General features: G+C 41.8%; 1 protein-coding gene across 2 annotated transcripts in view; it reads left to right on the forward strand.

Annotated features, from left to right (window-relative positions):
• Positions 1-311: 311 nt before the first annotated feature.
• GAK (cyclin G associated kinase) overlaps positions 312-27459 on the forward strand; it is a 98572-nt gene continuing 71424 nt past the window's right edge. For both annotated transcript variants that reach the window (XM_065549802.1, XM_065549803.1), the window contains exons 1-5: positions 312-656; positions 20871-20932; positions 22885-22944; positions 25734-25848; positions 26843-26985. In XM_065549802.1, the coding sequence (XP_065405874.1) occupies positions 515-656; positions 20871-20932; positions 22885-22944; positions 25734-25848; positions 26843-26985 (522 nt within the window). In that variant the 5' untranslated portion in view covers positions 312-514. The remainder of the gene's footprint in view (positions 657-20870; positions 20933-22884; positions 22945-25733; positions 25849-26842; positions 26986-27459) is intronic.

Consider the following 27459-nt stretch of genomic DNA (forward strand, 5'->3'; position numbering starts at 1 on the left):
CCCCACACCATGGTTCTTCTCTCCCCCCATGGGTGTTCTCCTCCCCCCGCACCCACAAATCCCCCCACCATGGTTCTTCTCCCCCCCGCACATCCCCCCCACCATGGGTCTCCTCCCCCCCGCCGCACAAGCCTCCGGCGTGCCCCCCCAGGAGGGGATTGCCCGGGAGCGGGTGCCTGGGCTGGGAGGCAGTGGCAGGTAACGCGGCAGGCTCCCGGCGGGTGGGGCAGGCCCCGTAGACCGGGCAGAGTTCGCCCCCTACCTCACCCCCTCCCCCGCCGCGAGACAGGCGGGGGCGGGGGCGAGGGGATAGGGGCGTGGCTCCGGCAAAGGGGCGTGGCTAGGCTGGCCGCAGCCGGGCGGGCACAATGGAGGCGGTGCGGTGAGGTCATACACGACGCAACATTCGCGGAAGTGGCCCCGGCGGGGTACGGTGGCCGGCGGGGCAGGTCCGGGTGTTGTCGTTGCGCGGTAGCCGGAGCCGGCCCGGCTCCCCCATTAGCCCGGCGGGACCATGTCGCTGCTGCAGTCGGCCTGGGACTTCCTGGCGGGGCCCGGCTCCCTGGGGGCCGCCAGCCGCGACCACAACGACTTCGTGGGGCAGACGGTGGAGCTGGGGGACATGAAGCTGCGGATCAAGCGGGTCATCGCCGAAGGTGAGGGCGGGGGGCAGGGCCGGGCCGCCCCCCCGCCGCCTCCCCCCTGGGCCGGGCAGGGTCTGGGGCAGCGCCTGGGGGGTTCCCCGCTCCTTTCCCGGCCGCGGGGAGCGAGGCGTAGCGAACGGGGCTGGGGCAGCCCGGGGCCGGGGTGCGAACCTGCTCCCTCCGGGCCCCGGCTCGGAGCGGCGGATCGGGGCCGGGCGCCGCACCCCCGGGGCTGGGTCGGCTCCGCTGCATCCCCCCGCCAATGCTCTCCCGGTCCGGGCCGGCCCCGTGTGCCCGGCGCTGCACATCCCCCCCCGCCCCTGCTCTCCCAGTCCGGTCCGGTCCGGCCCCGTGTGCCGGGCGCTGCACATCCCCTCCCCACCCCCCCCCCCCGGCTCTCCCGGTCGGGGCCGGCTCGGTTCCGGGTTCGGCTGGGTTAGTCTTATGGAGGAGCAAACTGCGAGCTAAGTGACCCTCTCTGTACACAGCATTGCTAGAAATTGCGCCGAACCCTTCACAAGTCCGAGCAAGGTGGTCGAGCCGTGACTCACCCGCACAAATAACCCATCTTTCCCCTTCTCCTGCGCTGCTTCCCCGTCCCTTCCTCTTCCAGAACGAAGGCTGGCTCCGTTTCCAAGTTTTGCCTTTGGCATATTGCTGTTAATACTTTCTCTTTCCTACCCCCCACATCAGCAGGGGCGGGGATATACCCTTAGATGTGTGGGACCGGGTGCAATGTGGAGTTATCTTGTTTTCTGATCTGAAGCCCTGGTGTGGGCCGTTAACTGATTGCTAGTGGTCTGCAGAATTATCTGGTCACAAGATGCTAGTTTCCTTTACTGCCATATGGCTGCTAAAATATGTTAAATGTTTCTCTGACATTTCATTTCTAGACAAGTATTGGCTGTTGTGGCAGCAGGGATGTTATGTCCTTGCAAATAGGATGAGAGGTGGTCTGCAGGATCTTGAGAGAGACGATCTAATAGGAGGAATATATGTAAAGAAGTGGTTCACAACATGAAAACGTTCGAGACCCTGACTTGGAGAAATGAGAGTATTGCTTTCAGTGCAAACTATTTTAGCTGCTTGAAACTATATCTAATCTGCAAGTGTGTATCTTAACTTCTTTTTTCCACGGTAGAAGTATTCTAAAATAGTTATTAAATCTAGTGGCATAATCAGGAATGGAAAGAAAGATTCATACTTCCACATCTAACAAAAAATTGCACCAAGGCTATAAGCTAGACTGTTCTATACCTTATTACTTGTTAAGCTGTTCAGTGCAAAAAAAAGTATACTAATGTAACTATTTTAAACATTCAAGTCAAGATATATGATTTGGTTCTAGGAGTTTAACTTGTCTACAGTGCACACATAGTACTCATCATTGCTGTTGCATATATCTGTGCAGTTTTCATTGGAGTGAGTGGAAATTGTATGTGCGTATTTGAGGCTGAAATGTACCTGTTTTATTAATTATTTTTTTTTTACATTTAGCACTATCTATAATGTTCTATATCTGTGGTGTGGAGGAGTTACGATATCTTAGAGAAAGTTCTGAAGGATAAAAATTGTAACGTTAACATCATATAAACTTTCATGTTTTTTTCTGTTGGAAGAAAAGAGTAAAATGCTAATCTGTCTTCTAACTTCATGATATATTTTTAAATCTGCTCGTTGAGTTTATGCAGGTTGCTGCTGCTGATAGTGTGTATTGAAGTAGTGCCCAGAAGCCCCATGTGAGGCAAGACCTTTTTCCCAGTGAAAAAGTTCCTAAATTATAGGTTTGCACTGTTATAATTGTCATCCGTGCAGCTTTCCAAGGTGACTGTTTTAGTTGTGTGTGCAAGTACATATAGAATAATTTCCTATAGCTGAAAGTTGTCTTCCTCCACCACCTTATTACTCAAATTGGCAAATTAGATCTCATTCTAATTTTCAGATCACTTTTGGCCTTAGCCTAAACGTGGAAAAGTAGAATTTTTGAGGTAGTGATGACGCGCATCTGAAAACTGGGCTAAAGTGTAAGCTCCAATTCAACCTTTTACTTTGCTACTTCTTGTCAAACAGTGTTGTCATGATTATTTGTCAGAGTGCAACATAAATATGTTCAGTGAGCCCTCACTGAACATCAAACTATCAAGTTGTTATGGCTGGTACGTATACTTTTAATTGGGGATAAACTCATTAGTTTGCAGAGAACAGTACAGGAGAATTACAGGAAGAAAGACACTTGCAAGAGAACATAAAAATGGCCATACAGGGTCAAACCAAAGGTCCATGTAGCCCAGTATCCTGTCTTCCAACAGTGGCCAATGCCAGGTGCTTCTGAGGGAATGAACCGAACAGGTAATCATCAATGGATCCATCCCCCTGTTGCCCATTTCCCAGCTTCTGACAAACCGAGGCTAGGGACACCATCCTTGCCCATCCTGGCTAATAGCCATTGATGTACCTATCTTCCTTGAACTTACCTAGTTCTTTTTTTAACCCTGTTCTAGTTGTGGCCTTCACAACATCCTCTGGCAAAGAGTTCCACAGGTTGACTCTGCGTTGTGTGAAGAAATACTTCGTTATGTTTGTTTTAAACCTGCTGCCTAGTAATTTTATTTGGTGACCCCTAGTTCTTGTGTTATGAGAAGTAGTAAACAACACTTCCTTATCTACTTTCTTTACCCTAGTCATGATTTTATAGACACCAATCATATCTCCCCTTAGCCGTCTCTTTTCCAAGCTGAAAAGTCCCAGTCTTATCAATCTCTCCTCATACGGAAGCCGTTCCATACCACTAATAATTTTTGTTGCCCTTTTCTGAACCTTTTCCAATTCCAATATATCTTTTTTGAGATGGGGTGACCACATCTGCACACAATATTCAACATGTGGGCGTACCATGGATTTATATAGAGGCAACATGATATTTTCTGTCTTATCTACCCCTTTGCTAAGGATTCCAAACATTCTGTTTGGCTTTTTGACTGCCGCTGCACATTGAGTGGATATTTTCAGAGAACTATCCACAATGACTCCAAGATCTCTATCTTGAATGATAACAATTAATTTAGACCCCATCATTTTATATATATATATATAGTTTTTAAGGCTAGATCTGCCTTGAGGTCTGCTTCTTAGTTACTTTTAATTCCAAAATTATTTTAGGAAACTCTTATTTCGTCTTTTCTAAACTTGTCCAAGAGCCAACCGGCTGCCAAAACATCCCAGAAGACATTTGCCCTTTCTTTGCAGAGTGCACAGATTTCTGCTGCGTAAAGTATTGTTGTTGGAATATACTCTCTTGTAAATGCTTTGATGGTTGTAAGCATTTTCCTGCTCCTGCTGTTACCACACTTAAATCAGGAATTATTTTCTGTCCTTTGAACTTTCCCCTGTTTCATTGCCTAAACCAGGATTGATCTCAGCTCTGACATTGTGTTTAAGAGGCCTCCTGGTAAGAACAAACATAACTGTGGTCTATTAGGTTTTTATTCAGTACTTACAAATAAGGTTCCTGACTCTTTTTTAACCAAGTAATCTTATCTTGTACTATTTCCTATTAAGACTCCTAACATCTATGTGCCCCCTGCCTGCATTTGATTTTTAAGTCACCGATCACCAGGCTAACTTTTTTCAATGGCAGTTAGATTAGGTACTTTTTTGTTAGAGTTTATGGTTCCCTCTGTTTGCATTAAGTAGGAATTGAGATCACTAAGTACCTTGTAGAAAGGGCTGAGAATCCTTGAATGATTGGGCCCAGTATTTTTCATTTTGCATTTGGATAGCTTACTTTAAATGACGATTTTGAGCATAAATATGAGACTTCACTTGAGTGTATGGATTCTGTAGCAATTCCTTAGCTTATCCTCCAAACCCTGAAGCTGACCACTTCATTGACATTGATTCTACCAAGAAAGACAAGTTTCAGGTTCATTTGAAAAACTATTAAATTAACCTATGTTTCATTGTTGTTAGTTATTTATTATGGACCAGGACACCATAGTGTTAGGTGCTATATAAATGCAGAACAAAAAACAGACCAAAAAAGCCCCAGTCCCTGCTCCAAAGATCTTACTGTCTAAGTATAAGGCAAAAGACAACAGACTGATACAGACAGATGGGGGAGTTCAAAGAAACAGTGAGACAGTGAAAACTGTTTCCTGGAAGAAGTCCGTACACTTTTTCTACAGAAACAGCTCTGTGAATTCAGTCTTCGTAAGGACTAGATACTAAATTGTTCAGAGCATGAACAACGATGAATAAACCTTTACTAATTGTTTTCAGAATTTCTTCCACTGGGGCTGGCAACATTGAGCGTGAGAAATTATGAAAATCCATAAATGTCCACAAGACCTAATCGATTCAGGTACCACTTATCTCTGAGCCATGCAACTACCCTGGATCTTTTCGCTGGAGAGCAGACTGCTGCCCTTGTGTGGAGTCCCACTGATGCTGATGGGGCTTGGAGTGGATGCAGCTAATCCACAAATACTTGCACGTGGGAGGATGGGGGCCTTCTTTCTGTATTTAAAATGCTCTCTTTGCCCTGTTTCCTTGCGAACAAACTACACAATCGGAAAAGGAAATTAACTACCCAGGGCAAAAAGTGATACTCATTAGATAAAGTGCTTTCAAATCCCAAAAAGACACTGAGAAAATTAGAGCTATTTTCCGAATATTACAGTAAATGTAGGTGGTGGTGATGATAAAATGTGGTGATGATTATGGTTAATTGCAGTAGTGGCCAGAGATCTCAGGAGGTCAGGGTACCATTTGCTACGCACTGTCCAAACATAGAGTAAATGGCAGTTTCTGCTACTCTTAACAGTATATTCAAAAACAAACAAAAAAAAAAGGCAACAATGTGATGTTTTTAGTGTTTCTTTAACTGTATCCTAAAAGATTTATGGGCTGCATAGTTGTTAAAGTATTAGTAACACCCTCTTCTTGAATGTATTCAGTAGTACGTTTGTGTCACAGCGGCTGACTTGCCTCCTTGTCAGAAAAACAATACAACAATTCAACTGTTCATAAATGATTTCAGGTCTTGTGTTGACAAAATAGAAAATGGAAATATAACAATGCACTAGCAATAGAATAAACACATGCTTAATATGAGCCATGTGAGCTAAAAGCGGACAGTTCTCAACTGTTCTTTAGAGGTGAAAGAACAGACTAGGACAAATGTCTCTTCTGTTGACATTTTTGCAGATTCTTAATTTGTTAGATTGCTAAGCAAAATACCCTTAGAAGGAATTTTTTATAGACCGAAAAATTACAGTCGGCAGGTTCAAGATGTGTTTAACTATGGTCAGAAGCTATTGGGGGTAGTCTATTTGAAAATATTTTATTGCTGGTAGATGAGATTTTGAATAAAATAGTTGACAATTATTTCTGAGTATTTAATTTTGAGATTAACTGATATGTAATTAGCTGCTTTAACCGAAAAGGCTACTTCTAAACCCCTTTTGAGCCAGATACGTACGTTTGCACAGCGCCTAGCACAATGGGGTTCTGGTCTGAGTGGGCCTACTAGGTGCTACAATAATACAAATTTTCCACTCCGTGCAGCTGATGAAGTGGGTTCTAGCCCAGGAAAGCTTAGGCCCAAATAAATGTAGTAGTCTGTAAGGTGCCACAAGGTTGTTTTTAGTAATGCAAATTAGTTTCAAATATTACGATTTGTATGCCAGAATTACTGTTTTATTAAAACTGTTTTCCATCATAGGCAAATGGCCAATTGAGCAGTACTTGCATCATTTGGAATGTTAAGGTTAAAATTGGCTCCACTGTTAATTTAATAATAATAATAATAATAAAAAAAAAATCTGGGAAGTACAGACTTTAAGCTTAAAAGCTTCTATGTGAAATGGAACAATGGTATTTTTAGTGCAGGTTCACCTTCCATGAATTCTGTGAATGTTTTGTCTCAGGGAAAATGCTTGTATGGCAGCAAGGATACTCCTACTTTGTGTTAAATAGTCTTGCAAGATGTTATCAGATTGTGTATACCTCTCTTCATGGCCTGCTCATGTGCTGGTGACTGTTAAAAGGAGTAATGTAACCTGGAAGGTCTAGATTCCCTCCAGATCCACAATATAGAAAACAAATGCTCCTCATTAATTGTGGACCTGGTGATAACTAGGGTGCTGTGGTCTTTTGCCTAATAGTTTATAGTCTAGATTTTTTTTACTTTAATGTGGCTTGTTTTGGGGACAGCCTTATTGAGAGAGAGCTTCGTGGTGACTATACTCATAGTAAAGGGCATGTGGACAGCTTGTTCTGTACCGACCACATGATCTTTGGGTGCCTGACATATCTGGTCTGGAGGCTTACTCCTGTGAAAGCCTGTTACTTGCTTTGCTTTTCTAGCTCCATTCAGTGTGTGGGTAGCAGAGAGAAATATGCTAGAGCCCTGGTCTCTGTAGTACTGTTAGGTGGAGTATTAAAAGGAGTGGAGCAGAGACCACAGCAGGGAAATAAATATATCTGGACAGAGCTCACCAGGCTGAGGGGAAACAGGAAATCTGTGGGACTCTTCCCCCCCTCTCCCCCCCCCCCTTAGTGGCAATACAATACTGCAGGAGTGGGAGGGTAACAAAGAATAAAGGCATTTTTATGGTAGTGGAATTTGAGGCCCTGCCTTCATGAACATCTGAAAGGATTAGTACTAGTCTAGAAAACCGTTTATAAACAGGATTGTTTAGTTGCCAGCTTGGTTTCAAAAATTTGTTTATCCAGCGCCTCGTGTTGTGGGCTGGGAAGGCTATGTTGTGAGGCATAACATTCCTGTACTTATAGCATGCTTCTCAAGTAAAAAGAAATGCATGTTAACAAATGTCATGCTTTTCAGCAAAAAAGGGAGGTCAAGAAAGTTGAAATTTGGTATGGACGTTCCAGCATTGACTTTCAGATTGTAGTTATTTGAAGTCCCATTGAGGTCAGTGGGAGGTATTAGATATTCATCATTCTTGAAAATCTGGCAGTTGCACGATTACCAATTTAAAAGCCTAACTGTAGGTCTCTAGGTCTGATTATCTTGGTGTGTCTGGTGTATGGCATGAGCAAGTGCTGAGATAACTTAATAGACCTGTTACTATATTAGTAATATAGTATTGGAGGGTTTGAGTTACCATTGTGCCTCTATGTAGTGAGGGTGCAGACCATAGGAAATCTATAGGAGGGACTTGAGACGAGTTCTAGGAGTGGGTCCTCGTTTGTAGTTTGGCCAGCAAACAGTGAATCATATGCCTCCAGGTGTTAAAATCCTTTCTCAAGCCAGGTTTGTATTACAAACTTACATTGGTGTAACTACGTCCCTCAGGGGTATGAAAAGTCCACACCCTTGAGCGACGCAGTTATACTGACCTACCAACAGAAGTGGGGTAATTATGCAGACAGGAGAGTGCTCTCTGGTTGGCGTAGAGCATCTTCACCAGATGCATTACAGAGGTGCAGCTGCACCAGTGTAGCGCTTCTAGTGTAGACCTGCCCATAGCTACTTCCTCTCATGGAGATGGATTAACTATGACAACAGGAGAAGCTCTCCTGTTGGTGCAGTAGCATCTTCACTAAAGCGCTACAGTGGTACAGTGCACCGCTGCAGCTTTTTAAGTGTAGATCTGTCCTCCGTTGGGTTCTGATAGGCAGCTTACTGTGCCAATTTATGGTGTACATCCCATTCTCCAGTGAAAGCTCTTGAAGCAGGATCAGTTGTATGGTGTAAAATTATTCATAAAACAGGGTAGACTGATTTAAATCCATTTTAATTGTGTTCTGTTTTTACTTTAGTTATTTTCCTAAAGAAAGGATGATTCTTATTAGTTAGCAACCATTAAAACATGTTGTTTGCAAATAAATGGAGCCTTTACACTAAATGTTTGCTTCTTTTTGCTTACCAGGATACACTATATCTGGAAACGTTTATTTAAGCAGTTGCATAGTTGAACTCACATTTATTTAGAGTATTAAATTTTACATGTTTTATTGTTAAGAAATGTACCATTCACCATTTTCTATTTATTAAGTGATTAATTTTTTTACTTGCAATCTGTATCAAGATCTAGCTGGATTGAAATTTGAAATTCAATTTAAAATACACAAATGGCATTTTAAATAAAACTGCCTTAAATGTGTTGGATACATAAACTTTCTTCCTTATCAAAACATGTATTGCCTTTAAAACTGATTTTTTTTTTTAAACGAAGAAATTACTTGCAGTAAATGAATTTAACTGTTTCCTTTGGTCACTGCAGCCTTCAAGACTTTAGAGCTAGTAGATCTTGTTTTCTCACACCTAGTTTTACTCAGAGATTGGAAGAGTAAAACAAGCCTTCCTGATTTTTTTCCCCAGTTGGTTTCTTAACTTTGGATGAAGTAGTCATTGAATTTAAGTAGTTGAATGAAATGGAATGAAATGAAATGAAGAAAATATTTTCTCGGCACCTGTTGAAGAAGCTTCTGCTGCTGTTTGGCATGTCCTCAAACTCGGGCTCCAAGTGCTTAGCCAGTGACTTCTACCAGTTCAGTGTTTTGACTTTCTTTTAAAACTTGGCAGCAAACATGTACGGCTTAATAATATTTTGTGTCTAATTTAAATAATTTTAATAAATTGTCATGAGGCCTTAATATAGGCTCCGAAGATGCATCCGAAGAAGTGAGGTTTTTACTCACGAAAGCTTATGCCCAAATCTGTTAGTCTTTAAGGTGCCGCCAGACTCCTTGTTTTAATATAGGCTGTGACTCTAAAATTTAATTTGATTTATTTTTAAATAAAATAAACTTGTATTTAAATTAAAAAATCATTTTCAATAAAAAAAATCTGGTGTTTAAAAATATTTTTAAAAATCAGTTTTTATACATCTTGTTGTAAGATGCTTCATATGAAAAAAACACAACAAATACTGCATCACAAATAGAAAGTATTGAGTAGGTATTTTCAAATCAAACTGGCACATCAGTTGTCTGAAATAGTTTGCAGAGTAATCTACAAGTGAATCAGTGGATCTACAAAAAGTTAATTGGCCAGAAAGGAGTTCAGAAGGGTTCAGTTGCTTAGCGCTTGTCTAATCTTGAAATGCTTCAGCTACACTACTGTGGCACTCTAGTGAAAATGCTAGTACGCTGAAGGGATAGTAGGCTGAAGGGAGAGCATCTCCCGTCGGCATAGCTATTCCACCTCCACAAGAGGCGGTAGTTATGTCGACGGGAAAAGCCCTCCTGTCAACATAGCATTGTCTATACCGGGGGTTAGGTCACTATAACTGTGTTGCTCGGGGTGTGGATTTTTCACCCCCCTGAGCGATGTAGTTATACCATTGTATGTTTGTAGTGTAGACCGGGCCTTACAATGCATAACATTTCACTAAAATTCCCAGAAAATGCGTTCTGTATTTGGAAGGTGTGTGAATTTGAAGGGGATACACTATATTAGTCATGCATAAAAAAGATTGAATTCCAGCTTTAAGTGCAGGTTAGTCATCCAACCTATTTCTTGCGTTAGTTGGATGTCTGCTAAAATGATCCTCAGTGAGGCGGCTGATGATGTTGACACTAAATGGTCATTTTTAGGGTTGCATTCTGAGGTGGAGCAGTTGATCCATATGAATGACCATTTCGGGCTCTCTGCAGCTCTGGAACAATGTCGTCACTGGGTTAAACTTATGTGTTTAAGATATTTTGTTCACAAATAGGAAGTTTAGAAATGGACTTCAAGTTCTTGCATCATTGAGCATCTCTTGTGTGATGATGACATTCAGTTCATAGATAAACTGTTACAGGAAAACACATTAATAAACTTAAAATAGCCTACAATGTGGTGTTTGATTTGTAAACCAGCAGACTGACTTGTTAACGCTCATAACTTTGTTTTGTACCAAGGTGGTGTTCACACTAGGGAATTTCATAAAGAGATTCTTACTGGTGCATCTCCACCAGTGGTAGCAGTAGTGGGAGTGCTAGTGTAAATTAAGTTCTGGAGGCTAGTGGTGATTCTTAATCTCACTTTGTCTAACCTCATGCAAGGACTTGAAAAACACCAGTGTTCACAGAAGCCTTCTTTATGTTTGTATCACTGTTGCTAACCTAGACCAGGGCACAGATTAAGTTGGGGAGAACTCGTCATAGTCATACAGAATGTTGAATTGCTTTATTTGCAAATCTCAGTGCAATTTTCACTTTGGGGAGGAGGTATTCTACTACCTCCATTTTATAATGCATACACGAAAAGAAATTCCAAACAACTTAAAGAATATTTGCAGTGCCTTAGTTTTAAGACGTAATTGCAGACAACAGTGTTTAAAACTTAATTGTACAGCTTGCATGGGGAAGGTCCTTTATTTGGGGTATCCTGGCTGGCTGCTGTAGTTCTTTAGTTGGAAGAATTATGAAATCTGGAGAGGAGTTGGGTAGTGAAAACGCAGTACATTTAAAGCACACTGTCAGCCCAACATTTTAGAGTGTGTGTGTGTGTGTGTGTGTGTAATTTTTTTTACACAGGTTCTTAAAATGTTTTTCCATCTTAAAAAGGCGCGAGTAAGCCCATTCCATCTAGTTGGTTTTTAATGTTCTCTTGCAATGTTTGCATTCCAAACACAGAAAGAGAAAGTGATCCTGACTAATAGGCTTTCTTGTTCAAGATTAACAAAAAAGCAAAAGCTTTGGGTTTTCTTAAAGTTTTAGTTTTTAAATCATGTAAAATATTAGCACTCTATGTAAGGGCAGTTTCATGAACACAGCTTTTAATCTGACGTGTCAGATGGCTTTGTTCTATAAAAACAATGGTTTTATATGTCAACTAATTGCTAAAATATGCTGTAAACATGAAATTCAGACAATTTTAGTGAAATAAATTAAAATATTTTTAGATGCAACTATCTTTGAATCCCCTGAAAACTTGGTAGTTCTTCATCCATATGTACGTGTTTTAAAAAATTCTCCTCTCCCATTGTGTGAGAGAAATACCATGGAAAACAAATTAAACACATGCGTCTGACGAAGTGGGTATTCACCCACGAAAGCTTATGCTCCAATACATCTGTTAGTCTTTAAGGTGCCACAGGACTCTTTGTTGCTTTAAACTAAACACAGAGTGCTCTCAAATGCACAGAACAAACAAGCTGGAACATACATTCTTTGGTTACAGTGATCTTAGGTGATGTAACAAGAGCACACGTTTTTCAGACAGAAGTATCTTTAAGTTTGTGAAGTTCCTTCAGTGTCATAGAATGAAAAGTAGAATTCCCCATCAGAAGCAAAGAGTAATTTTAGTTTTCAAAACTGTCTTCAGCACTTCATCTGTGAGACAGCTAGCACTTGTGTGTGTTTGTACACACAATAAATTACAGTAAGTTACTTTCAGTTTTGTTGTATTTTATAGGGGAATAGTTGGTGTTGGACACAGCGTTAGGTTAAGAGGGGAGGAGGGTTTTAAATGGGAGAAGATGAAGGTTAGAAGCAAAACTGGCAGGGAGCTTGAACTTGGGTGGCTGAAGGGATGCAGTGGTAGAAGAATGGGATAGAGAGAGACTCATAACTAGTTTAGCAAATGAGGAAAGTCCAGTTCCAGAAGTTAAGGATGTCATGGAACTTCAAAGGCTTCTTATAGCTGCTGTGTTTGTTCCCCATATGGAGATGAGATACAAGGCTGCTGAGCCTGGTGCCCTGGGCGGGTATGTCTGGTCTGGGACACAGGACTTGCAAGACCCTGTCTTTGTTTCTCTCCCTGGGCTATAGCTGCTTTGGGAGATATTTTGACACTGGGTATGAATTGGCTTTATAATGCACCTTTTTGCCATGCATCACATAAGCTCGTCTGTGACCACGTGAAAGGGGAGTAGGAAGCAGTTTTTCTATCATTTTCTGTCTCTTCAGCTTTTCTAACCACCATTTTAGGAGCTCGTTAGGAAAGGGACAGAGTGGCTGGGAAGTGGGGAAGCAGAGGACACGCAGCTGTATGAGATGCAGAAGGGGCATCAGTATTACTTGGGATGAAGCAAGGGAAAGCTTGTACACTGTGGACAGCACTGAAATGAGTCCAGAGCATTGTCCTACACTACACCCCATCTTAATTCATCCTCGTTCATCATTTATTCAGTGGGGAGAAAGCTGTCCACAAAACGTAAGCCTGTCATATCAGAGCTGCTATTTCCTCCTTCCAGCTAAACTCAACCCATAACCTAGTGGTTCTCCAGCTACTGATATGTTGTTGCCTCTTTGCTTCCAGGAGCTAAATTGCATCATTTTTTACCAGTAAATTTCCAGACAAGAAGTAAAATACATTGAGAGACAGTCTTTCCATCTGTAAGTTTCATTTAGTCCATGACACCCTGTCATAACTATAAAGGGAAGGGTAACAGCTCTCCTGTGTACAGTACTATAAAGTCCCTCCTGGCCAGAGACTCCAAAATCCTTTTCCCTGTAAAGGGTTAAGAAGCTCAGGTAACCTGGCTGACACCTGACCCAAAGGACCAATAAGGGGACAAGATACTTTCAAATCTTGGGGAGAGGGTGGAAGGCTTTTGTTTGTGCTCTTTGTTTTGGGGGTTGTTGGCTCTTGGGACTGAGAGGGACCAGACATCAATCCAGGTTCTCCACATCTTTCTGAACAAGTCTCTCATATTTCAAAACTTGTAAGTAAACAGCCAGGCAAGGCATGTTAGTTTATCTTTGTTTTCTCAACTTGTAAATGTACCTTTTGCTAGGGTGTTTACCTCTGTTTGCTGTACTTTGAACCTAAGGCTAGAGGGGGGTCCTCTGGGCTCTTTAAGTTTGATTACCCTGTAAAGTTATTTTTCCATCCTGATTTTACAGAGATGATTTTTACCTTTTGCTTTAATTAAAAGCCTTCTTTTTAAGAACCTGATTGATTTTTTTCCTTGTTTTTAGATCCAAGGGGGGTTGGATCTTGATCCACCAGGAGTTGGTGGGAGGAAGGAGGGGGATGGTTAATTTCTCCTTGTTTTAAGATTCAAGGGGTTTGGATCTGTATTCACCAGGGAATTGGTGAAGAGTCTCTCAAGGCTACCCAGGGAAGGGAATTAGCTTTGGGAGTGGTGGCAGCGACCAGATCTAAGCTGGTAGTTAAGCTTAGAAGTTTTCATGCAGGCCCCCACATTTGTACCCTAAAGTTCAGAGTGGGGAAGCAGCCTTGACATACCCCCTCCCCCAAATGCTTCCTCCCTTTTAATTATGTTTACAACTTTAGTGGCCGCTACAGCCCTACACTGTTTATAGAGAGATCCACTGTTCAAAATTGCTGCTGAGATAAATGGCATCTTTCTCCATTCTTTAGTGGGACTTCATGTAGTACCAGTTATAGAATATTGCTGAATAGAGAACTAGTATAAAGAAACCTTCTAGTCCCAGATAACTAAATCATGCTTCTGAATTGAAAAGAGAAAAGCTTACTGTGGTGTGAAAATGTACTCACAATTGGTACTGTACATGTCTGGACAAGTACATAGTTTCTCAACGTAAGCTTAGTCCACAGCTGCAGCAGATTTTTAAACTCCGTATGAAAATACATTTGAAGATAAGACAAAATGATGGCCGTGGTGCCATCGTTGTACCAGACTGGTGGTAGTGATGCTTCCAAATTGAAGATGTCACCAGCCATGCTGTGGCAACTTGACTTTTCTACAGTGTTTGAGGTTTGGGTTTCTGTGAAGTTCAATTCCCAACTCTGAGTTTTCTGTTTCTAATGCTTGAGGTTTTTTATAATTACAATATTCTTGTAAAGACGTTAGCCCCTAATTTACTCATGTACTCTCAACACCATTTTAATAATTATCTTTCCCCTGACACTAATATTGTAATACTGCTGCATAAATTGTGAACCCTTAATGCATAATTTAGGTCTAGTGGGTTGCTTCAGAGAAGGGGCCTTCACAGTATTTGCTTCAATTAAAGTGGGGTATTGGGATGTAGAGAGGAGAGTTGTTCCATAGGAACAGCTCTCAAGTGGTCCACAGTACAAAAATGTAAGACCCACTGCTTAAGAATCTTGCTAATACACAGCTCCAGTCACCTACAGCACTTCAAAATGCACTCAAAACTCCCACTGGTATCTACGCTTCTCCATCAAGCTATAATAGTCACCTGGAATCTCACTGCAGTAGATTACCATTGTATGATAAAGAACAGAACATGTATAAGTTCCATAAGAAATGCTAAATTAAAATGGTAAAGTCAGAGATGGTAAAATACAGTGCCCAGTGTTCTGCAACACTTAGATAACTTGAAATTTTGGTTTTTGCAAAAACCTCTCTGCCCTTGTTCTAAACCATTGCTTTTCAGGGGAAACCTCCAAAAATGTACTTTAATTTGAAGCTTGTCATTCAAACAAAGACTTTGTGTTTGAAAGTAATTCTTGCCATACTTCTACACCTTAATTTCCCCCCAAAATTTAAATATGCATGCCTTGATCAAAGTAAATGGAACTTCTAAGATTCTAGTTCTATTCATATTTATAACTCATGATTTTCAAGCAAGTTCCAACTTATTCAAAATGACTGCTTGTATACGTAGTCTAAATTGTTCTCCTCTGATGCTTTACTCTTGCTTTATGCTTTTTAGCAAATACTGAACAATTTGCAAAATTAGTTTCTTTCCAGTGGTGTAATGGACATGGGGCTGACCTGTAACTTACAAATATTGTATCTTGACCAGGTATTGTGGTGTTTACTATATGCCTATATTAAGCTAATTCACTAGCAGGTTTGTCATAATGGTGTTGGATGAGGGGTCCAGGGGGTGTAGGATCCTGCTAGTCGCATCTCATGGTAATCTCTTAAAGGGGTAAGAGGCATGCAGAGTGTACATTTGGGAGGGAGCTGAGCCATTGGACCTGGTGTAACCAGGTTCAGCAGATACAGGAGAGAATTAAAGCCTTTGGTTAGTTTTAAAAAGGGAGTCCCTGACAGAGAGGGGAGACTGAGGCAGACACTGTTGGGGAGCAAACTGACCCCCATATTCTGGAGGTTGGGGTTTGGGCTAAAATAGGCCTACCTAGGACTATTGTAAGATAATCATGACTGGTTTATAGACCATTTAGTGTGTTAAAATGCTTTTTCCCTTATATTAAACTTTGTTTGGTTTGAAAAAAACTGCCTGATCCCCTGTATTAACCACTGATAACTCCCAAAGGGAAGCACTGAACTCAGTTGGGCCTGACCCAAGAACGGGAGAATGCCGGGTTTCTCCCCTGAGATAAGTGAAGGTACAGGGCCTGACACCTGAGAGGATATATTCAGACCAGAGAGGGGTCAAAGGTGAGGTGTCCTGCAACCGTGACAAGTGGTGGTCCCCTGGTCATTACGGTGAAACTACAAAATTCTGTGAGTCTGAGTCTGTTTGCTGGTAGCGTCAAGCTGATTGGTTGTGTACTTTGGTCATCGCTGACCTCTAGCTACTTTATTCACCGTTAACTCCTTATGTGACTGGGGATGGAGTTTAGCATGATCTGGCTTTATTTTGTTTGAAAACGTAACACAAAGCAGACACACCTGTGAAGAGTATACCTGCAGTGTTAGATTTCTGCATTAATAGCAGCAAAGTCACAGCAGTTCAGCGCAGATGGGCTCATAAAATAGGTTTGGTTCTAACCCCTTCCAGTTCCTTGAAGCACCTTGTTGCTTTCTCAGCTGTAGTTTCAGACACATGCTTCTAAGAGGTTGGCAATATTAATGACCTTGCAGTGATATTGGGAGTGCTAGCTGATATTACGCTTTTCTGGTAGAAAAAGCCTGATTTTTCCTTTAACAACAGTGCTTTTTTAAATAATGCAATAGTTGTTAATTTGCTATCTTAATTAATTTTGAGCAAGTATTGCTCATTTGATAATGGAAACAGAAATGGTTACATACAACACAAAAAATACCCCTTCTGTACCCCGCTCCCCCCCAAGTTCATTGCCTTTGCATGTAGCCAAGCTAACTCTCATGGCTTGTTTTTTCCTGTGTGCTCCTTTCCTGTTGATGTATGTAAATGGGGCTCCCATTGCCTTGGTTTACACTGCTTAATCTACACGGTCAGCAGAGACAGATGAATCAACATCCTTTGCCTGGCCAAGGCTTGCTGGTCAGCTCTGCCTTGGACACACTTCAAACATCTTTTCAGTACATATACACGCCTCCTTAAATTTCACCCGTACGCACATCACGCAGTGATTGTGAGCATGAATATGACATGAGCTTACATTAGGGACCTCCCCTGATGTTCTTTATGGATAAATACTATGAAATGGTGCTAGGTGTAGTGAGCTTGTCAGTAGAACCCTGCGCGGATACAAAATTTGTATCCGCATCCTATCCGCAGATATAAAGCGGATAGCCACAGATTTACAGGGCTCTACTTGTCAGGCCTGTTAAGAGTAGCTGTTACAGAACAGTGAACCCTTTGCCAGATGGCACCAACTGTGTCTCACCCACTGATTAGCAGAAGCACTGGGCATGCTGTAATTTCTCATGTTTTGTTCCATTACCCATGCAGGAAGAGACTAACTGGCCCCAGTTGATACTTCATCTCCTCTGCACTTGATGGTGGGAACAGGGCTCTTTCCAGAATTGTGGGGGCTTTTTAAGGATTTAAGTTACTGGTGGTGGTGGTGGTTTGTTTTTTATCACTATAGTGCCTCTGAGCCCTACTCGTGGGGCACTCTACAAATGCTGTGGGCTCTGGTCAGAGGGTACAGAACCTGGAGTTAGACAGTGAGGCATAAATGGGTAAACAGGAGAACCTGCAGAGAACAAACTTGTCACTTCCTTTGGGTTCTGCTTGCCCCCCTTTCCCCTTTGGCATTTAGAGGAAGTGGAGTATTCCTGATGTGCTGTGCTGCAGGCTTGTGATTTACTTTCTAATTTGGAATCTATATCCCATGAAGGACCCAGTCCAAGTGCACATCGTGGGGTATGAATAAGCTGCTTTACTGGTAACACTTACGTCTGTCACCCTTCTTTTATATTCTCAGCTGAGCTCTCTTCTGTGCCCTACTAGTCTGTCTGTCCCCTCCAGTGTTTCGCTCTCTCGCTCTGTCTGACTTTTCCCTAGCCCCTCTGCTCATCTCATTCCTTTCCTTTCCTTCAACCTCGAGCCCCCAGGATTTTGCCTTTAAATAGTAGTTCCCTAAGGATACCAACAGCAGAGGGAGAGTCAAGAAGTTCTTGTAATTTCACGCTGTTTCTGTTGTTGGCACTATTGGAAAAACAAGATGAGTGGATCCTCTGTGGGAGTCTCGTGCTGGTTAGCTGTTACTGGATGGGAATGTAGTGATTGCACATAATCCTACAAAAGGGTTCTGAGTACCAGCTCTCTGAAAAGCCTGCTACTGTAGCTGTTTGGATTGCTCATGAAGCAAATGTATGCATTCATCCTCTTGCCTTACCTGGGCAGTGTTCCTCAAGCAGAGCAGTTGTTCCAGCATGTGTACGGTGGCTGGGCTGGAGATATTGGCATCTTGGTCCCTTCGTCAAAGGGAATAGCAGGTCAACTCCTTCTTGTCTCTCCTGCACTGCTCTCTTCCTTAGACCTGCTCTATCCTTCTTTTCTTGTTGCTGAGTTATGAAACATTACAGGCTTATGACATCTGAGTTCTCTTCCTTCTCTGATATAAAACTCTGAGAATATCATTGTTTAGTGGTACTAGGATAAGATCCCGTTAGAGGTATGATTAGTTTCCCACCACCGTCTCATTTTGTTATCCCCTCTTCCTCGGTTTACTATAATCTTACAGGGCAAATGCTTCAACAGTAGAAGAAAAACTGCAGCCAAATAAATCATTGATTTGTAGTTTTGGCTGTCATGCATATCCACAGATGAAAGAAATTGAAATCACTTCCAAAATGGATTAGAACCATACAAATAGTTTGCTATTGGTGTATACAGACAGACAGCTGAACATTGTATTAAATAAGTAGCTAATAAAGAAGGAAAATAGACTGGCCCATGACTTACTCCTGTGTCACTTCCCATTAAGTAGGTGGCTTTGTTTTGTGTTCAGAGCTCTGAACCAGTTTCCTAACTAGTTACCAAGTAGGCATTGTGAAAAGAAGTTGAGTGAAAACTGTTTATCGCCAATAACAAATGGCAGCTTGGTAACAAACCACCTCACTTAGTTCATGAAAGCACATACATGTTTTGCCTCTTCAAAAACCCATAATGCTTTTAACAGTAAACTGATGCTAGAAAGTCCATCTATGTTTAGAAAATGACTCCACTTTATGATATTTGGAGTTTTGTATATAAATGATAACAAAATGTAGCTAAGAAAACCCAAATAAGCAATTTATCTCTCCCATGTACTTGAAATATCACTAAGATTCCCTTTGAAGCCAGATGGAAGCAGTGCAAAATAAGCACCCAGTCATGAGGTGAATTAGTCAGAATAACCTTGAACACTGATTCAGTTTAGCCTTTGCAGTGTTGAAAGCTGGGCTTTAAGACCTAAATTGGGGCTGTGTCTACACTAGAACTTATGTTGACATAACTTCTGTCGCTAAAGAGTGTGACTAAACCACCCCCTTGAGTTATGCCAACACAAGTGCTGGTGTGCACAGCGCTGTGTTGGCAGGAGAAGCTCTCCCGCTGACATTGTGTCTGCCGCGCTCAGAGATGGTTTTATTATGCCGACGGGGAGCTCGCTCCTGCTGGGGTAGGGTGTCTGCGCCAGACATGCTGCCCGGTGCTGCTGTATCGGTGCCACTACAGCACCTCACTTGTAGACAAGCCTTTAATCAAGTGAGATGTGTGAAAGGTAGCAAATGTGTAAACTGACAGAATATCTTGACGGAAAAATCAGCCAGTGTGTCCTTTTTCTCAAGCTGTGGTGTGTATAACAAAGCCAACGGAGAACCTCCCCGGTTTGGACTTCTTTTCGGTCTCAGTATCTCTTTAGATATAGAGTCCAAATGCATTCCCTTCACTTCTGTCTCCTAAAGGGGCTACTGTTACTTCTGCAAGCCCTTCTGCAAGTGGAAAGAGGCCTAGTGGAAGGTGTCAAGACCCAGATATTGTCTTTTCTCCCTGTCGGAGGTAAACTTGACCCATGAATGATTTGCTAGGTGAAGACAGAAAAATTTGAACAAAGCCAGTTAAAACTTAAAGTGCAGTGGATTGATGGTTGAGAGTTTGTGTGGCATACCCTCCCCTAGTGAAATCAGACTTCCCAGGTGGAGCATGGTGGTGTAAGCAGTGCTTCCTGAAGCAACGATGGAATAAAGGGAGGCTGTGAGCTCCAAAAGCTGCTATTTCCCTGCCCTGTTTGTGGTAGGGCTTGGAGACCGCGCAAGGTTAGCATAATACCCAAAGAGGCCAGCAGAGATCGGAGAGCAAAGCAGTGGGGGACCTGCTATTACTGAGAATTGGGGAAGTGAACAGTGGGAGCAGCTGTGAACGTGTGTGCTTCACAAAGTAGGGGAGCAGAGCAATGAAGAAAAAAGGGTGAAGAAAGAAAAAGTAGAACCTGCAAATAAGAGACTAAAGAAAATGAGAAAAACAGATAAAAAGCATGGGATGCGGGAACTACTCCCGAGCACATATAAGGCAACTTAAATGGGTGTCCAGGCATGGAGCCCTCCAAAAAAGGAGTGAGGATTAGGGATTGGCTAGCATCCTGAGAGAGAGTTATTGTGTTAGGCCATTAATTACAGTAGTAAAGAGTAAAAACGTTTTCATAAAAAGATACACACATTTGTAGGTGGTGAAATCATTTTAAGGTTCACTTCAGTGAACGTCATTAGCCACTTCACTTTTTGGGTACTTTCTTTGGGGAACTCTGTCCCACAGACTGCAACACCTTAGCTCTTTGCATTTTGGGAGACCTTCTTTTTGTGTCCAGGCCATAACTGAACCACCAAAAAAAACCTGACCAGAATGGATGGCATGTCAAGGATGCTTTTTCTTTGACCTCTGTAGTATGGCTGCAGGCCCACCCATATTTTTGCCATAGGGGAGGGACCTGCTAACACAAGGGGCAATTGTAGAGGGCTAATGAATCAGCCCTAATCCATCTCTCTGAATCTTAGCAGAAGTCCATTCCAACTTTCCAATACATTTATGGTATTCTTAATGTTGCTCATTAGGAATTGAAAAATAATCGAATACACTCACTGTATTTAGAGACACTTCTAATGTTAACTGAAATTTTTCTATTTATAGTTGTTAAAATAAAGCTAACTAATCAATTTACCTGGTAGAGACATTAATGAAATGTATAATTTACTTTTCTTAATCTCATAGGTGGGTTTGCTTTTGTATATGAAGCTCAAGATCTTGGAAGTGGCAAAGATTACGCTTTAAAGGTAATGTGTGTTTAAATCGCTTTAAAGATTGAAATGTCTCTTGACTCAGTGCATTAGCATGATGGTCACTGTAGTACATGTGTACATACAAAACAAAAGTCAGAGCTGAAGGATTTTCTCCATTGCTTACTGTACCAGTCCAGATGATTCACATACGCACTTTCCTCTACTGTGTAAACGGGCACAGAAAATACTTAACTTTGTCAAAACCAACATGTATAAGGTGATGGGTGATAACTAGGCATGTCAGAGGGGGAGTAACTAACTTGTTTGTATTGGTGTATAAAGATGTATCTCAGAGGATGTATCTTTGTCTGGCCTAGGGAAGAACGGAAAGTCCCACCATTCACTGAGCTGGTCCACTGATATGGGCATACGTATATTGGTGGTCCGATAGTCTGCGGGATACTAGTACTGTACATGAATATAAGCTGAAATCATGACTGAAGTGTGTTTACCAGACATGTCTGGGGAGTGGGTAAACCAATTTCTCAAAGACAAACAAGCAAACAAAGACAAACAAAGACGTCTAGCCAGGTGTCCTCAAAGATGATGGGCCATCACCTACCAAGTGGCCATTCTTTGGCAAGGAAGGGGGGCAGGAATAAACAGATCTTCATCCAAGGGCAGGTCTACTCTAGAAGCGCCACATCAGCGCAGCTGCAGCACGTCTGGTGAAGACACTCTATGCCGACGGGAGAGCGCTCTTCCGTCGGCATAATTACTCAGCTTCCGCCTCTTGCGGAGGTGATCTCAGCAGGTGAGCATCTCCCTCCGACATAGTGCCGGTCTGGACAGTGCTTAGGTCGTGGTAACTTGCATCGCTCAGGGGGGTTTCTTTTTCACACCCCTGAGTGACGTAAGTTAGATTGACTTAAGGGCTGGTCTACACTACTGCTTAGCAGACAACAGCATGAAACCTCTTTCACCATGAGACTGCATGACTCCAACCTCTCAGCGGGAATGAACTTTCTCTAGGGGTAATCCTCAGGAAAATGCATTTCAGAAGGGGGAACGGGACCATCAAGTGAGTGGCAAGAACACCCAAGTTATCTCTCCCAGTCCATCTCTCTTTTTCACCTAAGACAAGAGAGAGAGGCACTGTTGTCAGAAAACCACAACCATTCTGTAGATGCCAAAAGGTACAGCTACCCAAATCTCCAGTCTCTTTCCTCCCTCTGCCACCAGAATGGAATTACATTTATTAATGCATACATCAGTAGCAAATTGGAAGTGTGGGGGACACTATATTTAATATCCACATCAATAAAACCAGGAAGAATGGTAGTGATGGTCATATTTAATTCCATTAAAAATTCCCTTGAATCTGCTGCACAAGTTTCTTTCCTGTAGCAAAACATCCCAGAAGTCCAGAAGACTGCTGTAGAACTAACTTCCAGAACTAACTGCTATGTGCAGTAGTGCAAGTATGATTCTAGAGGCTGCGCTCCCAGAGAGAGTGGATATAGATCAGTGGTTCTCAACCAGGGGTACGCAGAGGTCTTTCAGGGGGTACATCAACTCATCTAGATCAGTAGTTCTCAACTTATGGGGTCGTGAGCCCCAGAGGGGCCACGGGATGGATTTAGAGGGGGTCGCAAGTGCAGGGTCGGCGTTAGAAGGTGGCAAGCAGTGTAATTGGCTGGGGGAAGCCGTGAAGCTAAGTTACATGCCTCATCCCTGGGTGGTGGGGCTTGAGCATCAGACTCCTGAAAGGAGTCTGGAAAGGTTGAAAACCAGTGATGTAGATGAACAGAAGGACAGGTGACTAGAAACCTGGTTATTGTTGCGGTGACACGTCCAAGCGGGATCAAGCCAGCTTTGACACTTGCTCCCTTATCTTGAGAGTTGACGGTTTTGTTAGCTCTGATTTTTCCCATGTCTGTGTTTTTATAAGTTTATAATACTTCAAAATGATATCCCCTTTTTCAATATTCTTTTTTCCGATACAGAGGTTATTGTCTAATGAAGAGGAGAAGAACAGAGCTATCATTCAAGAAGTTTGTTTTATGGTATCCTTTTTAGGTCAAAATTCAATATTTAGAATAAAGAAATGAACATCCTGAAGACTTAGAAAGCTTCTGGTCTTCACGATCCATATGGACACTGAAAGTATTTCTAAAGTATTTCTCCAGTGAAGAAAATCTTTGAAACCTGGGCTTGGTAGAGACCAACGAGTTACAGGATAAAAGGTTTTCAGTCCCATTAGTCCCTTGAGTTATTCAGCTCCTTTTTTGTCGTCTATTCAAATGTTTAACTAACATTTTAGTGTCATCCATAAAATTGAACTCTGGAAAACTGATGCCAAGGTTTTGTACATCATAAAGAGTACATCATAAAGAGTTGTGGGTATCAAACTGTACATCATAAAGAGTTGTGGGTATCAAACTTCCTTTTAAATAAATGATTGCACCTGCTATTTACTCCTTCCTTGAGTGACCAATCACAGGCTAGAGGTCACTAATTGCTAAGCCATAATTTGTGAAGTCAAAGGAGGTTTCCAAAATACTAAAGTAAACAGCTGTAATGTTATGCATGGAATGTGAGATAATGGTTTGGTCTGTCATAATTTCAGAGGGGAAATTCAGAAAATTTGTCATTTCCCAGTTGGATAAAGATTTGTTTAAACTTTCTACTCCTCTTGTTGAGTTAACAACTCTTCTTCTTTTTCCCTACTGTTGTATGGATATTGGTCTCAAAGGCCTGAAGAGTTACAGGTTTTATAAACTCACTCCCTGTCCAATATTAAACAGTGATAGATAGGTTTGCGGTTGTTTTTAAATAGAGCCCTTGGTTTTACTTGATTATTTGGGAAACACCTCAAAGCATTAATTTAATTCATTTGAAAGTTTATTGGTTAAACACAAGAAAGAACAAGAAATTAGAAGTAGTGTTTATTTTGAAACTGTGGTTGAGTGATTATGCAGAACAGACTTAGTTAGACCTTATCAAAGTCTCTCTCTTTTTGGTGTCAAACTATCAGCCTCTTATTTTCAGAACAGCCTTTCTTTGATGAAAAGGCAAAAGTTAATTTTACTCTGTCCTGATGTGAAGGGCATCTACTTATCCTGTTCTTAACAAACAGGCAGACTAAAGGTGGAGAAGAGATGGGATAGAAAAGATGGGTAAAATATGGCTTTTGTTGATATTTTTGGAACACTGCATCGCTGGTTAGTTACGAGTGGATGCTTTGGCTGGCTAGTCGATCAAGATGCCTGCTGCTTTGACCCTGGTTAGTTATGATCTGGTCAGGGCTGTCATCTGGTTGGATCCTTTCTCCTTAGACAAGGCAGGCTTGGATAACTGCAGAACTGTTAATTTCAGGGTTCGATGAAAAGTCAGGAGTGAGAGAGGCTAGGAAGAAAGAAACCGTGGGGCAGAAGATAACACAAGGGAAGGGAATATAATACAGGATCTTACATGCTTTTGTGGTGCTGGTAATTAGCTCTCCCCCCTGGCGAGCTGAGGACTGGTTGTCATGATGATGCGATGACTTTCAGCACTCACAGGTGAAAACCAAGTTCCTTAAACAAGAGCGACGCCAGCCGGCCTTCCCTTCAGGAATAAAGTCCCTTAGAGGAGTTGCGGTGCTGGCAGGTCGGAGGATGCAAGGTGGGACTGGAGATGAGAGGGAGAGCTGAATTGAACTGATCATTGCCCTATCTCGCACATGTCTCTTTTTAAGAAACCCCAAAAGGGGAAAAAGTGGGCAGCATAGTCCATCCCCCTCATTATTTTGTCCACTAATTAGGCCTAATATCTGGCACACCAATTTTGATCTGTTATCTTCTGGTTCCACTTTTTTAAAAACCAGCATAATTTCACCAGTCCTTGGATTAGATCAGCATGGCCTTTCTGGTTTCGACTAATCCAGTTTCTTTGTCTGGTTCTCATGCACTTGTTACAACATGCAACTTTGTAAGCAACTTTGACCAATTTTTCATGGTTATTGTAACATTTTATGAACTTTTGCATACTTCTTACATTTGAGTTCACAAGAGGGGCACGCTTTGTAAGCCCGAGAGTCACAACACTACTCACAACCCTTGGCCAATACCCTTTTTTAAGCAGCTTGGTTTCATGCATTCATGGCTCAATACACCGGTGGGCCTCAATTTTAGACCAGGGTCCCACTGTTCTAGTTTCGATATAAACACATAACCAGATACATTGTAAGCTCCTCAGCTAGTGACTAAGGTCACTTAGGTTCACTTCTCTCTCTCCCTCCCACCACCAGAATGAGGAGCCTTGATTCTCTTTTTAATTGAAAGTGAAATTTTAAAAAGCCTTTATATTATAAAAGTTTTTGATTTTCCTTTTTTATAATCTTGCTTATAATGAAGCTTCTTGGCTCTGATTTTTGAGAGACCTTTTTCTACTTAGTTGAAGGAAAACCATACCAGAAAGGGCACCCCAGGCTAATGTATAGACCTGTGTGGAGGGCACAGTGGCCTGCCTTGGTCACACAGCCAGAATGTCAGCAGATATCCATGATTCAGTCTAGTCGCTGGAGAAGTCTTTTACAAATACCTCTATTGCTGCATTGCACTCATTGTCAAGAGAGACCAAGCTGTATCCAGATCAGAATCTGCATCTTCCAGAGCCTTATTAACAGGTATTGAGTTTTTTACTCTTGGTGACTTTGCCTGTAGTTCTTATTCTGTTCAAATGAGATGCCGGTTAGGTTCTTCTGTTGTGTATGTTAAACACATCCAATTAGACGTGTATGTGAGCTGATTGTGCTTGATAGTATGAAGAAAAATCTCTGACATGTTTAGTTTTTCCTTGAACAAATCCCCAGAAAAAGCTTTCAGGTCATCCTAATATTGTCCAGTTCTGCTCTGCTGCATCAATAGGAAAAGAAGAATCGGATACTGGACAGGGCGAGTTTCTTCTGCTCACCGAGCTTTGTAAAGGTAAAACCTATTTTCGTTCGTGCGTGGTGTGGCTTGTTTTAGGAATGGAGTGAATTCTTCCAAATGAATACATAGATCTTGAACTGGAAAAGTGCAGTTTTACTACATGGAGAACAGCTAAAACTTATCTAGCAAGACAGCAATTTACCTGCTATTAACTGACCAGTTTTTCATATTTATGGGCCATTCTGAAAAGGAGCAAGGTGATCAGTTTTTACCGTCCCCTTCATAATCTACCATACTTCTCATAAATTCCCTCTAACTCTTCTCCTTTCAAGGTTAAGCAAGTCAATGTTTGCAATCTCTAATTGTCTGTAAATCCCACCACACCTTTAACTACCATGGGTTAGACTAATTACTTGAAGCATTCAGACTCCCATTAGTTGCTTGTTTAGGAGCAGTACTTCCTGGCTAAGGGTGTTGTCCAGTTTTACTCAGCTGGAAGGGTGGTTTCTGACTCACGCCCTGGCAGGAGTAGAGAGGAGGGAAAAGAGCATACTGCATCTGTGATGAAGAGTGTCAGCTGGTATAGTGAAAGGCCCCTTTAAAATGATTCATGGCCAGTTTAGTCATTGATTCCTTGTTGTAAACCCTACACTGTTCGCTGGTAGCTAATATTGGGCAATAAAATGTCCAGTGGGTATTGCTGGCATAGTCTGAGGAAATGAAGGGGCAGTATTTTCATCCTAATGGGATGCAAGCTACAAATGCTTTAAAACTATGGATCATTTGAAGTAAGAATGTTTCAATGTCCTTTTATTTTGGTATGACAACATCATCTTCTTAGTGCTTAGTTCTTTGTCAAAAATCTTCCTGGATTTTCTTTATAGTCAAAAATAGTCTTGATCAAATCTCTTGTCAAATTCAGGGGATTAAATGCTTCTTGGTCAGGACAGGTGTGTGTCACGTTTAGACTTATCTAATATACTTAATGGCACGTTTCCAAAACTTGAAGCATCTGTATACTAATATGAATTGATTCTATCTCCTGTAGGGCAATTGGTGGAATTCTTAAAGAAAGTTGAATCCAAAGGGCCCCTCTCGTGTGATACAGTTTTGAAGATATTTTATCAGACCTGCAGAGCAGTGCAACATATGCATAAACAGAAACCACCTATTATTCATAGAGATTTAAAGGTACAGTATAGAATTTAAGTGACTGCAACATTTGAATGAAGTGTGAAAGCAGACTTCCAGGGCGGACTACAAAGTTGATGCTGTAGAACTAATGAAATTGAGACACTTGAGTATGCAGCATTTCAAACGATGGCATGAGTACATATCCATCTCATTGGGAGTGCTGGCTGGGAATGAAGGACACCACTACATGGCCTAGTGTTTAGACCACATCCTTTATCTATATTTTTGGTGTTAGAAATACTTGTTGAATATCCTGTTAGTTAAATTTCCGAGCTCAAACTGAAACCATGTAGTCTGTTTCCCACTCTTACTTTAGTCTGAACAATAGTTCCTATTTGCTGGTAAGTAAGCTCGTGACTGGAAGCCACACACATTTTGGTGGTAACAATTTTTTTAATAGCAGAAACATAAAGCTGTGAAAGGAAGCGGAGCGTAATGTCAGTGTGCTACTGAAATGCTGTTCTCTTTTGA

Source organism: Chrysemys picta, chromosome 6 (genome assembly GCF_011386835.1).
Source record: "Chrysemys picta bellii isolate R12L10 chromosome 6, ASM1138683v2, whole genome shotgun sequence".
Lineage (NCBI taxonomy): Eukaryota > Metazoa > Chordata > Testudines > Emydidae > Chrysemys > Chrysemys picta.